Below are 15,737 nucleotides of genomic sequence, written 5' to 3' on the forward strand. Positions count from 1 at the left end.
TGTAGAACGAATGATTTAAGACCGAACAGTAAAACAAATTTATTAGGAGAATGAAATGGAAATAGGAGCAAAAGAAGACTGTGAAAAACTTGACATGATCAAGTATTTCAAATACTTGAATATGCCGAAGTCAGTATGTATGTAAGAGATGCATGAATAAGGCAAATATTGTTTGCAAGGACAGAGTGATATGGCGTTCTATTCTCTCTACCTACCCCTGCCATGAAGCGGCGTGATGGTTATTTATAGTTAGATATTTCATGTATTATAAATGAATTATTCTTTTACTAACGTTAAATATATATTTTATCATTAAATATCTATCGCCTTTCAGAATTTTCTGAAAATGTTCGATTATCCAGCCTCCGCTGTCATTCATCCATCAACACTATATGGATTATTAATAATCTTCTTAGCTTGGACTCGAAAAGAATTGTGTATATATAGCAATATAAGGTATTATATTTACTCTGCAAACTAGAGAATAAGAAAAATATATATAAGAACGTTTTCCATCGTATAAATATTTATACACTTCTTCAAAACTCTACTCTAAGACATGAAAATAATATTTTTCCCTTTTAATGTTAAAATATATAAATAAAATAGGAGTGTTTTACAAACAGTTAAACTCGACTATGAAATTATCCGCCTCCGTAGTGTAATGGTCAGCACGCTCGGCTACCGTTCTGGCGGTCCCGGGTTTGATTCCCAGGGGGGGGGGTCAAATAAATATAAGTGATTTTTTCACTGTAATATATATTCAATATTACCCTGGACTGGTACCTGAAGCGGAGGGCTGATCACCTTTCCTTCATGTGTAAACGATCAAGATAACACTGCGTTTATATGAAGCAGTGCCCTATGCACCATTGGGGTGCGGATAAGGGTTTTATTATTATTATGAGATTATTGTGATACATAAATTCTTACAAGTATCCATGTGTAAACACATTCGTGGAAGCCTGGGTGTAACACACATCAATAAAGGTAAAGGAAAGACAATTGATATAGAATGGGCACATAGGATGCAGAAAACCAGATCATATTATGAGCCAGGCAATCACCATGGACCTTCCTCGAAAGACATCTAGACTAAAGAATTCTGGATGCTACAGAACGAAAACATGATTCGAATGGTCTAGGTGACGTTGCTAATGACAATGACCTACAACCTGAGGACGAGAAGAGCTGACCTCAACAGTCGACAAAGGCGACAAGTTGGGCTGGAGCTAGGAAGAAGGAAAATAATAATTAAATGCTTTCCGCATACTCCAATAATATTTCAGTTCAGACCGTGATCATGTTTTCAGCATTCATTTTTAATTATCATCCGCACCCCAAAAGTAACATTACTTTACTTTACACATATCATACTTAACACATGTTAACTTCTCGATATTTTGACAGTTGTTATTCGCACATTTTGATTGGTGATAAGTAGTTGATAAATTGGCCACCACAGCGCTAATGTCTTTTGGCCTTCTAGGTAAGATTTGTACGCAAATAGGTACAATATATAATTGTTTGATCGGGAAAATTTTATGAGCATTTTATTAATTTATAGTTCTTTAAAATATCTCAAAGAAATAAATCAAACTGGTTGAGTATACAGGTATACAGATTTAACTTGATTTGGAAAATGATTAAATTTACAATAAAAATAATATCTGAGATCTGGTCATCCATATGGTTTGACAATTTAAAAAGAAGAGAGAATTAATAAAAACCTCGTATCATAGATTTTTACAATATTCTTAATATAAGTGAAAAGTATATAAAACGCAATAATGTTTCTCAACATGGATTAAGATGAATATGAATGTCTGGATATTTATAGGGCTTCTGTCAATCTGTCATTAGTTAATGTGATCACTTTATACACTGTGTAATATTCACCATTTTATCTTTTATTTACTACCACGCTTCTTTAAAACGTTGTATTTATGCTTATAGAAAAGACCAACCGTATGTTACTTGGTCGGCGACATCTTTGGTGGCAATATGTTAACTATGTTTTTTTTTATTAATTCGTGAATTATTATGATAAAATGTTATTAATATGAACCATAGATGCCACCGACTAATATTCAATTTATTGATCTTTTTAATTAAGTCATAAATACAAATTACTTAATTTGAGTAGTGTGATTGTCATAAATGGATAAAATGGTTAATGTTATATAGTGTATAAAATGGTTACTCAAACTAGAACCTTGTACATACCCAGTTCTCCATACTTTTATTAATTTATGTTGAGATTTCAATAAAAAATATAGGTGTAAATGATTTCTAAGTGGAGAAAAATTCAGTCAAATTTTATTTAAAAATTATACGCAAAACAATAAGAATTAAATTGGTAAACACTAACAATCCCTTCAGTTTTAAATGAAAATAAAAAAATCACATCTCCATTGTAATACTATGATGACTTTTAAAATAATATTGTATATCGATAAATTTTAAATATGAGGATAAGAGAATTATATGACAAACAATCTATTTTATTAAAATTAAACACTTGAATAATCCACTTTATCGAGTTTTATTTTTATTTACGACTAGTTTCGAAAACGACAGTTGTTTTCATCTTCTGGTACAAATTAAAACTAACGAATAAAAATATATTTAGGTTTATATACAGGTTAAAAAGTATATTTAAATTCAGATAAAACAATAATTAATAATATACTGTTTCAAAATACGTCACCATTATTATCAATGTTTCCTTTTACAAAAAATATTGTTCCTTAACCCCCCTCTCTATATATTTAAACCTATATATACACCTAAATATATTTTTATTCGTTCGTTTTAATTTTTACCAGAAGATGAAAACAACTGTCGTTTTCGAAACTAGTCGAAAATAATAAAAAAAACTCGATAAAGTGGATTATTCAAGTGTTTAATTTTAATAAAATAATCATGTCATTCCACAAAGTTAATGCCGAATTAATAAATAATACAAACAATCTAGATCACAGACGTTGTCATATAATATTACTATTTAAATTTTATTCGGAATTTCGTTAAAAGAGGTATCATTTTTGGAATGAAACGTCAAATGGAAAGTTAATAAGATTCGTGATGCATAAGATATTTTATATTACTTTACCATCTGACATCCATTGGGGTGAGTAAAATAAGCAATGTTGTTGTTCTGGAATCGTGCCAAATATAAGGGCAGTATAGAATATTGATGTTCTCCATAGACGCTATAAGACTATAAAATTATTCATCATAAATACATTTATGTAGGCTGTTGGGGCAGAAAATGGTTTTAATCGTTAGGGATTGATTTATCTCTTCATGCTTCATTGAATTGGGGATTGTACCTCTTGATGTCCATTCCTAAAATGAATATAACTTATTGTTGAAGGATTCAAAGGGACTTTGGCCAAACATTGAAAGGTTTGTATTGTAGACAGGATTCGATAATACAGATATATGTACATGCAAATATTATGTAGGCCAATTTCTGATTCGTGACCATACTGATGGATCTTTTGTGTCCCAAGTTTGCATATTTTATGTATTTGATAAAATTTGTTTGTTTTAGGATAAATTTTAATATGAAAATTTACAAGTAAAGACTTAAAAATTATACGATATTACATCATTTCAAAGTTTTTCTTTGGCATCGAAATCTGAACTCTCACCTTATCTACAACAAATAGCAAAGAAACATTTATAGTAGCTTGGGTGCGAGTCTAGATTTCGACGCCAAAGAAAAGCTTTGAAAGGTTTTAACATCGTTTTATTCTCAAACTTAGATTGAGATTAAAGTATTTACTACTTATACTTGTACGCTATTAATAACATTGAAAAGTAATGCCTTACAGCAATGTTTAAAATATCATCCATTTGAAAAAGCTTGTAGCGAAGATATTTCAAGGTTTTATGTAAAATGAGAGAAAAGTTATGGATGGAGACTATACAAAGAATAAAGCTAAAGTACCTTGGCTAGTTTATGATTGGAGGGAAATACGACATTATATGGATATTGTTACAATGCTAATTCAAAAGTAAGCGTAGCGTAGTAAGAATACATGCATATATCCATGCTAAAAAAGAACTTGAGAAAATGGCTTCACTTTAGCATAAAGCCGATGTTTAGAGCACCTGTAGACAAAGGGAAAATTTACAAAACGATTGTCAATCTTCTGCGTTGAGAAGCACGATGAGAAAACGAAGAAAAAAACAGGCTAATTTTTTTTGATGCAGCCAAAAGTTATATGCGTATATGATAATTAAGGTGGTTTAATAGTCTTAATCGAAAATTTATTAATTTTACAAATTGATTCTGTAGGCAGTTTGTGGTAAAATCTATCTTTTTTTATTTAAGTTTTACTTAGTAAATACAACTATTTCTTAAAGTCTACTGTGATACATATTTCGATGCATTTCGCATAATTTTCAAACACCGTTTGAATATTTATTATTTAAACTTATATTATTTCTGTTATCTGCAATGATATTAATACTTCCGAGAGTCGAAAATCCATATATCAGATAAAAACATCGATTAAATATTTTAATTTGGCAGATGCGCTCGGTTTTAACTTTTTTAAATACTTCATTAATTTTAAACGAAGTCAAAATTTACAATTGATATATGTTTATGTTTATGTAGGTATTAAAATAATCTTAATCGAATATTGATTACTGAAATATCGTTTTAATTTTATTTATATAACCTGCAATGATAATAATATTTTCGACAGTCAAAAGTCCTAGATTTTTTTAATAATACATTTAACTAACTAAATAACAAACTAATCATCACGCCGCTTCTCTTCAGAGGTAGCAGAGAGAATAGAACGACACTCCAATCTGTTTTATAACATATACAATACAACAATTAATATTTAAACACTTTTTGACATCACAGAAAACACTCAATAATAGGCCAATTCTCGAAACAGACTTTACGATTGATTTTCAAAATAAAACAATTTTTTTTCAAACGTATCAACCACTTTCTTTTCCTACAGTCAGTTTATATTTCATTTTGCTTTGTGGCTGTCAATGTTCGATATATTGAGAGAATAATTTTTAATCAAAGCACACAATATTTACTTTTCTTTTAATAATATCTCAGATATAAACGTTGAAAAAATATAATTTATATTTGAAGCATTAACTTTGTGATTTTCCATTTTATAATTGAAATGTTACTTTGTTTTAAAATTACTATTCACATTTTATTATAACATAATTTTAATATCTACCGGTTTCGAAGCTAACCGCTTCTTTATCAAGATTAATCAGTCTTGACAAAAAAGCGGTTAGCTTCGAAACAGGTAGACATTATAATTATGTTTTGATAAAATATTGATATTGATTTAAAAACAAAGTTACATTTTAATTATTGATAAAACATTTTATCAATTTTATTCGGCTTATGCTGTTGGCTTAAATTTATTATTAAAAAAATATTTATGAAAGCATCTTTTAAACACTTGCATCAGGCAAATGTTTTTAAAAGTAAATAATATTTTTAAAAGCTTGGGTGTAGAATTTGTGTAAGTGTTGTATTTATTGGACATTCGTCGTCAGACGAGCTAATTCGTTTTTCAATTAAGGTCATACGTGGTTACTACGGTGCCTATGTATTCCTAGTACCGTCCGGTCGGGAAATCAACGAAAACAAATCACCACAGCACAGTTTGAAAACACGACAAGGCAGTACGAGACGTGTCTATTTATGCGTAGGTACCCACTCGATGTCCACTAAAGCTGCCATTTATGCGTCACCTATAACCCTGAGTCTGCTTTGGATTGAGCTTCCAATTCGTGAGTAACTACCGAAATAATTAGAGCCTGCTTCGGGATCCAGATGATTCCGATATTCTCAAACTGTTAGTGATCTTTATTTGTAATAATTTTTGTCTAGGTCAGTCGTCATCTGGGACTATGGCTTCATAACTTTTTTTCGGATTGTATATTATTTAACGTGACATTAGGCATTAAATATCCTTTACATTTTATATTTGTAAATATATATATATATATATATATATATATATATATATATATATATATATATATATATATATATATATATATATATATATATATATATATATGAATATATATATATATATAAATATATAAATAAATATATATGTATACACATACAAAGTAACCCATCACTCAATAGGAAATGGGTTCCTTAAGTCTTATTTTTAGAAAATTAAACTCTTGAAAATATCACTTTATGAGTTTTATTTATAAACGACTAGTTTTGAAAATTTATGGATGTTTTCATTACCTGGTAAAAATTAAAACTATTGAACAAAACATTTATTTAAGAGCATATGTAGGATAATAAATATATAGAATATATGTGGTATATTCAAGTGTTTAATTTTGTAATAATAATCAACATGTCATTCCACAAAGTTAATGCCGAATCAATAAATTAAATCCTTAAGTCTTGTTAGGTACAATAAACATTATTAGGTAAAAAGAAGTTGGATTACATTCCACTAGGAAAATATATAAAGGGAATAAATAACGAATGTGTAATAATATAAAAATATACAACAAGAATAGTTAAAAAATGAATTTGAAAAAAATAGAAACTTAAAATTATGTTAAAGTATAAAAAAAGAAAACAAATAACCACGCATTAATTTTCTTTTATAACTATTTTTCAATACTTAAATAGTTAAAATAGATTTTACTAAATTGAATTGAAAGTAAATGATTTTGTTGTTTATGAAATATCAAAAGCATATTATAAAATCAAACCAAACATATAATAAACAACAATAGATTTTCAAGCAAATTCTATGAAAATCAATCAAGTGCTTAGTATAACATTCTAAAGTTGAGATCCCTTTGTTATAGCTGTCCATTATACAACGTATTAATGTACTCGTAAGTAGGTAGGTATAGTGGCATAATACCTGTAGTAACACTGTAGTTGTCTGCTTCGATTACATGTAGGTAGCTTATAGGTATAATAATATAACTACAATTTCTACTCACGAGTAACATGCTTTGAAGGCGGATTTAATCATTTGTATGTATCTGATCTGGACACGTGACACCCAACCACAAGATCAAGTTACAAGTTTCAGAGATAAATGGAATATTAGCATATATATATATATATATATATATATATATATATATATATATATATATATATATATATATATATATATATATATATATATATATATATATATATATATATATATATATATATATATATATATATATATATATATATATATATATATATATATATATATATATATATATTATATATATATATATATATATATATATATATATATATTATATATATATATATATATATATATATATATATATATATATATATATATATATTTATATATATATATATATATATATATATATATATATATTTATATATTATATATATATATATATATATATATATATATATATATATATATATATATATATATATATATATATATATATATATATATATATATATATATATATATATATTTATATATACATATATATATATATATATATATATATATAAATATATATATATATTTATATATATATATATATATATTTATATATATATATATATATATATACATATATATATTTATATATATATATAAATATATATATATATATATATATATATATATATATATATTTAAATATATATATTAATATATATATATATATATATATATATATATATATATATACATTTATATTTATATATATTTACATATATACTTACATATATACATATATACAAAGGAGTCGTAACAATCGGCGGGTATGTATGAGGAGATGCATGAACGTGGAAGAGGCGAAGAATGTTTGCAAGGACAGAGTGGTGTGGCGCTCTATTCGCGCGTGATGATTAGTAAGCTAGTTATAACATATATTTATATATATATATATATATATATATATATATATATATATATATATATATATATGTATATATATATATATATATATTGTATATATATTTATATATATATATATATATATATATATATATATATATATATATATATATATATATATATATATATATATATATATATATATATATATATATATATATATATATACACTTTACTTTTATGTCTATTTATTGACAGGAGATATAAACATGTTTATTTTTTATTGATATTTCAACACACGTGAAGAAAAACATGAATATTTCAGTATTTACAGGCCTAACCACCTTGATATTCATGATGATTAATGTGTTTTGTGATCATTTGACAATCTTTATAAAATAACAGAATTTTGTTTTTAACCACTTATTATTGGTATTTTTTTTCTCCAACGGGTTTCAACAAGAACTTTGTCATAATCAGGGTAATATATACTCTGTATAGTACATATTTAACCCTGATGGTGACAGAGTTTTGGAGTTGGAGAAAAAATGTACAAATAAAAAAGTGGTTAAAAACAAAATTGTTTTATTATATAAAGTTTATAAAATGTGCCACAAAATATCTACTAAAAACATTCAAGGGATCATTTTACATGCTGTGTCATACTGTATTTAGTGCTTCTATTCGTGATGACAATTACACTACTAAAATTTTGGAGGTTGTATTTATGCGTCAACTGAAAAAGTCTTCAGACCAAATATTATTTTAAACAAGTCCTCTGTTTGTTTTGTAATATTATGTCCGTGAACAAAGGGAATTGAGTCCATTGTTACATCACGTCAGCGTCAAGTTGATTTTAGGCGTCGTTTGAAACAACTTTGTCTTGTAAGATCCCAGGTGTATTTTGTACACCCTTCCAAATGAATGTTTAATACAATTTTCAATGGAAATCAATCATGGTACATGACTTTATTAATTATCTCGATAATACTTGTATGATTTGGGAAGTAAAAATACATGATGTGATAGTTCTTGGTGCTTATATCTAAGTGCTTTTTTGTCTGCCTCCATAGTATAATGGTCAGCACCCTCGGCTATCGTTCTGGAGGTCTCGGGTTCAATTCTCAAGGGGGTTCAAATAAATATAAGTGATTTTTTCACTGTAATATTTATTTAATACTACCCTGGACTGGTACCTGAAGCGGAGGGCTGATCGCCTTTCCTTCATGTGTAAACGATCAAGATAACACTGCGTTATATGACACAGTGCCCTTTGCACCACTTAGGTGCGGATAAGGGTATTATTAATATTATTTATTGTACCTAAACATATATATTTATACGAGAATCTGTAACAACTTGAATAAAGATACAAACACTTGTTCTCTTTTTCTAAGGACGGATAATCAAAAATGATGTTGAAATGAGAGGCAGAAGAAAAAAAGGGAATGGTACTCTGAAATCAGTTGTTCTTAACAAATAAAAGCCCTACACCGAAAGCTTATCTGTCAATGCAAATGGAATCCTGGTACAAACCCATTTTTTTCTTTATCTTAATCCTTATTTACTCCAAATAATAGAGGTTGTCTTTGTGAGACATATTTTATTAATGACTAAATAATAAAAAGTCCGCTTCCGTAGTGTAATGGTCAGCACGCTCGGCTACCGTTCTGGAGGTCCCGGGTTCAATTCCCAAGGGGGGTAAAATAAATATTAGTGTTTTTTTCACTGTCATATTGATTCAATATTACCCTGGACTGGTACCTGAAGCGGAGGGCAGATCACCTTTCCTTCAAACGAACGATCAAGATAACACTGCGTTTATATGACGCAGTGCCCTATGCACCATTGGGTGCGGATAAGGGTTTTATTATTATTATTAAATAATTAAAAAAATAGCACAATAATAAAACAAAACAAAAACATTGTTCATACCATCTCACAGTGAAATTCCCTAAAGATGATGTGAAAAGATCAGTTCGCTGGCAATTGCAACACTGCGCTCTAGTACTGCCACATGTCTGACCTCTATCTGTGTTCCACAAGCTGCTTTACGATGAAATTAGAGCTTTTCATCAGCCTCTCCCGGAAGCCTATCAATCTGTATATTTTAGCGTATCCACTGGGCAGACATACTAGTATGTTGTAAGTATGCTGAACCAAATATACCACTCGCTCTACAGTGTCGGGGTAACTTCATGAGGGCCCTGTATCCATTATTTCTACGTGTTTATATCTCTTGCGCTTCTCTTTACGAACTTTTACTACAACTTACCGACGCACATTCGAGTTTCTCTGTGTGAACTTTTATTGCATTTATGATATTTAATTTATTGACAGTATACCCTTTTTACATGTTACAGACGGTATGAACTACAACATCTTTCAATACAAGGTTATCTCTTTGCCTTTTTTCGATGTTTTCATCAAATTTTATTTAAAAGTTTGTTTCAGTCCATGAAATATCTCATTTTTCGTCTTAAATAAAAATATGAGTACTCTTTGGATGCAGTAGATTTTGTTTGTCTATTTTCGTGTAATATGTTGGCTCACGGCACGACACACGTAAGAATGTAAACATAGTCGTAACGGAAAAGAGTTTATTGTTAGAACTAATAATATAAGATGGTAGAACTAGTGATACTTGCCAAACAGCTCGAATTATAAGGCTGCCAAACAACTCTTCCCGACACGGTATTTTCCTGGGTATCGCCAACAAATGAATTAAGGGAAAATACTAAGTTCTGTTCTTACACCCTACAAACTATATATATTTATATATATATATATATATATGTATATATATATATATATATATATATATATATATATATATATATATATATATATATATATATATATAAATGTATACATATATATATGTATACATATATATATATATATATATATATATATATATATATATATATATATATATATATATATATATATATATATATATACATATATATATATATATATATATATATATATATATATATATATATATATATATATATATATATATATATATATATATATATATATATATATATATATATATATATATATATATATATATATATATATATTTATATATATATATATATATAAATATATATATATATATATATATATATATATAGATATATATATATATATATATATATATATATATATATATATATATATATATATATATATAATATATATATATATATATATATATATATATATATATATATATATATATATATATATATATATATATATATATATATATATATATATATATATATATATATATATATATATATATATATATATATATATATATATATAAATATAAACATATTACCACAAAATCTTCACTAACGGATATAACTAACGAACACATTTATGGAATAAGACAAAAATTAACTAAAAACCATGAATTAAATTTCATTTACATTTATTAAAATTCACTCTGTTCTAATTATTTGATTTGATATAATAAAAAAATTATTATTTTATGTTATTATTTTTTTGTAAGTGATGAAAAAAAACTAATGTATGTGAATGGAAAATAATCATGACAAGGTTTTTCTGAAGATCACTCTGTAATTTTGAATCCAGAACCAAATGTAAGAAATTCATTTAAATGTCTTTATTTCAAATGTCACATTTTATCGAGACCTCATCGAGACATTTTAATAAAGATCGCCAAAAAAACTCTTAAAAGTTTATATTCAGTTTTTCAGCATTTCATTATCATCGTAGCGTGACGATGAGGGATAACTTGTGGAAGTCTGTTTTTTTAATATTTTTATTAAGTATCAAGACAATATTTTCCAATGTATTGTGGTTACTTTTTTATTGACTACAAGTCATAAACTGATAGGTTTCTTCAACAATATGAAAAAAAAAACAAAGTGATACTAAAAAATATTTATTCTTTTCACAAAAAGGTATATCAAATAAATAAAAAAAGTTTATTAATAATACTGATTCAAATGATAAAATGGTTAAACAATTAAATGGCTCAGATGGTAGACAGTTATATATGCCACTAAAAACAATAGTATTTTAAGCAGTATTCATATTTGTTTGTTTGTTTACTTAAAAATTAGAATTATTTACAATAAATTAAGCTACAATACAAATGTTTTGTTCACATACAAGGTAAAATAAATATGGGAATTATTAAAACCTTTCTACCAATGAAAATTATTCAAATATTTTTAAATCGTATGTAAAGTCTTATTTATCATTTGAATTAACATATTTGTGATATTTATTTTCAAATAAAAAAATAATACTTTTCTTATTTTCATTTGGCACCAACGACAGCTTATACATTTATACATATTTTTTTATTAATAATTTGTTCTTCAAATATGTCGTTAATTAAACAAATATACATATTACCTTCTCCGAACGATTATTTCACATTTCAACGGATTGTATAACGACTTGGGATATTACAGATCTTAAAATAACAAAATATTATGTTACAGTAAACTGGTTATGCACCTGAAATAATGGCTCTTCAGTTAGGATCTATATAATACTGTATTTTATTTACACTTTAATTTTATTCCTCCTTTTCAAAACCTTCATTTGTCCTTGCCATGGTATCATCTCCTTTCGTTTCTCCATCTTTAGCCAGCTTCATGAGTCTCTTCTTTTTGATTTCTGAAATCTCTATCATGACATATCCCGCTATCCCGAGGATGAGTACAGCTAGTAGAATGTACAGTTTGATGTATGTTCTCAGGTAGGGTGAGTAGACGTAAGCAATGATAAATCCGAGGGATTCCCACAGTCTGAAGTTACTATATGCGGCCTCTTCTCTGGCCGGGAATAGTATTCCGCAAAGAGCTGGAAACAAAAAAAAAAACAAAACGTAAATTTCAAGTTGATAACATTTCTTGATGAAATTCATATCTTTTGATATTAACTTGTATTATGAGACACATTATAATTAAATAATTGATACATTTTCATTTATTTAATTGTAAAATTAAGTAAATTCGTTGATTCGGCAGTTTGTTGTTAGCAGTCGAAAAATTGGTTATACTCAATTACTCAACTCACTATGTGGCGATTTTTAATACGGAGAAAAAAATAAGCAAATAATTTGTCATAATTTTTTATATATTGTGAATGAAATTTCTTGTTAAAACGCATAAAAAACTCCTCAATATCGAGAAAGAAAGTATATCATTGGTACAAAGCGTTCAAAAATTATCTTGAATTGGTTGAAGACTTGCCTTATCCTGGATGTCGAATTTTGAAGTATGTATGTATGAAGGCTAAGATGATTAGCCTTATACTTTAGCTTTAAGTATACAAAATTTGTTTCCATGAATTAAGTGATGATAGTGATAGTACATTTAAAAACAAAGAGTGTACTATACGATAAAATATTTGTTAATATGTTGATTTTCTTGAATGTAATTCTCGTGGAAATATACAAAAAATTATTATTCCTTTAAAATTGAAAGTATATTGTAATCGATTTCATTAAACATACAATAACAATTTCACATTATCATTACAAAACAATTTTTGTGGTGGAAATTAAACTAGATAGGAAAAAGTACGTTTATGTTTTCATGTAAATTAATTACGGAGTAATTATGATATCTTATTTATCGTTATTTTGTGGAACGTATTTAAAATGAAATTTGATAATTAATTAATTAATTAATATTTGAGAACATGAAAGTAACCCACGCGCTATCTTTGATATTCATGGAAAATATAATTAGCACGTATTATAATTAAACCTCTTATATCCATGAATATTAATAAAATACACCCCAAAAATTATGTAGATTTCACGAGGTTTGTCCATAAAATTTTATGACGTCAGAAACACCCAAGACCCAAAATTGAGACAACTTACTTTGAAAATATTACATCAAATGGAATTAATTATGTTTGTTTAACTAAATACATAAAATCTCAGATGAAAAATCGTAAAATGAACACGATATTATTTCATCGTCTGTAATGTTAGCGGAAATTAAAGAATTTATGTACTTGACTTGCCAACCTTTCTCCGTTTATATTTTTTAAATAAAATATTCTAAATATCTTAACTTATCCGGGATTGATGAGTAGACAGAGCATATTGATTAAAATTTACAGAAGCATTTAATCAGAATCTTCTCGCCTCGCGCTTAACAAAGGAAGATTGATTATTTCATTTTGTTTTCTTCGTAAAATGGGTTTCTATTGTGTTCGTGTAATTAGTTTCGTTTCGGGATATTTTGCGGGGTAAAAATATTGAGATTAATTGGCTGACACCAGTTCAGATTACGCACATTTTTTTTTATTGAATATCGGTCGAATTATGAATCCTAAAAAGCTGGGTAGATTTTGGAAGGATATTCTGAGACGCTAAATGTTGGGTTGATTAGTGGATCGATTTAAATTCACTTTCACAAATTAAATTCGGGAGAATGTCGTGATTATCCCTCCGCTAATTACAATGATAAACACTGTATTGCTTCTCTATTTACTTGTGGTTAGGCTTTATTCAGACAAGAGGGTGGAGAATGGCAAGATTATTTCTGGAGACGTACTAGACGCAGATATGCTTGGCAACCAACATGATTGACATATTAAATTGCTAATATTATAGGAAGAATGTAAATGCAAATGGCCTGGAACCAAAAGATTTTATAAAAAAACTAATTAACTATCACGCCGTTACTCTGCAAGGGTAGGCAGATAAAATAGAACGCCACACCAATCTGTCTTTGTAAACAATCTTTGCTTCTTCCGCATTCATGCATGTCCTCATACATACCCGCCGATTATTCCGACTCCTGACCTGACCAATTTCAAGTATTTGAAATATTTTATCATGCCGAATTGTCCTTGGTCTTCCTCTGCTTCTGTTTATTACTACTGATATTAATTCTCAAAACCAAAATTACTTTTCTTTCTTCACTCATTAAATTTTTAGTTTTAAATATTTTTTTTGGATTGATAATCAACATTTTTAACAATAAATATTATCAATTTGAAATAATCACTTTGTCCTAAGCGTGTGGTCATACGCTATTTGACCTGGTATTTTATAGCCTCACGGTTGGGATGGTATGCATGGAAAGGTTAAGGTTTCATTTATTCTCTTCGTGAATGAAAAAAATCGTTTCTAATGATTATAATGATTAATTTTTGAAACAGACATCCTCATACTTCAAACATTTCTGAAAAGTTTTGACTCGTGTTTTTCCCGCCCCATTTTGCTTTGGATAAATCAAAAATACAAAATTTCCATTAGCCGTAATAAATGTCGAGCGAACAAACGACATGAATTCCAAATAATCTGCGAGAGTTGACGACGCAGAGTAATATTTGAAACGCTCTTGTATGCTGATTAAGTAATATGGTACAGTCCTGCGGCCAAGTTGTCGAATGAAAGTTTCCCGGCGTTTCCGTCACGACTCACGACCTTCCTGGAGCGATTCTACTGTGACAGGCTGTTAAATAAGAGAAGGGTTTAGCCGTAAAAGTCTGCGGTCTCGGTAGGAAGCAGCACCAAATACAAATTAGATTTTCAAATTAAAATTATCACATCCACCCTCATTCAGTAAGAGTCAACGTATGGATAAAATCAATCTGGAATTTGTCCTATAAACAACGGTCTCATGTACTGTAGAACGGGGTACTTGAACTTTGATGTGTTACTTGAGCCCAGTATAAAAACGAGATTTAAATCTATTTTGGTCAACAATAATGAGCGTATCGTGACAATAAGTGTCACCTGTCAGGGAAACAATGAGTCATGTCGATACGTTCCTTATTGTGGACCAAATACAGATTTAATATTTTTTTTAGCTGGGCTCAATTAACACA

At 27.6% G+C, this 15,737-nt stretch overlaps 1 protein-coding gene across 2 annotated transcripts in view; it reads right to left on the reverse strand.

Annotated features, from left to right (window-relative positions):
- Positions 1-11,795: 11,795 nt before the first annotated feature.
- The window catches only part of LOC148312820 (UNC93-like protein), a 58,001-nt gene continuing 54,059 nt past the window's right edge, over positions 11,796-15,737 (reverse strand). For both annotated transcript variants that reach the window (XM_088273454.1, XM_088273460.1), the window contains exon 10: positions 11,796-12,743. In XM_088273454.1, coding sequence (XP_088129580.1) covers positions 12,457-12,743 — 287 coding nt within the window. In that variant the 3' untranslated portion in view covers positions 11,796-12,456. The remainder of the gene's footprint in view (positions 12,744-15,737) is intronic.

This window comes from Brachycentrus maculatus, unplaced genomic scaffold (assembly GCF_059751285.1).
Source record: "Brachycentrus maculatus isolate JH-2025_06_01 unplaced genomic scaffold, ASM5975128v1 h1tg000032l, whole genome shotgun sequence".
Taxonomy (NCBI): Eukaryota; Metazoa; Arthropoda; class Insecta; order Trichoptera; family Brachycentridae; genus Brachycentrus; species Brachycentrus maculatus.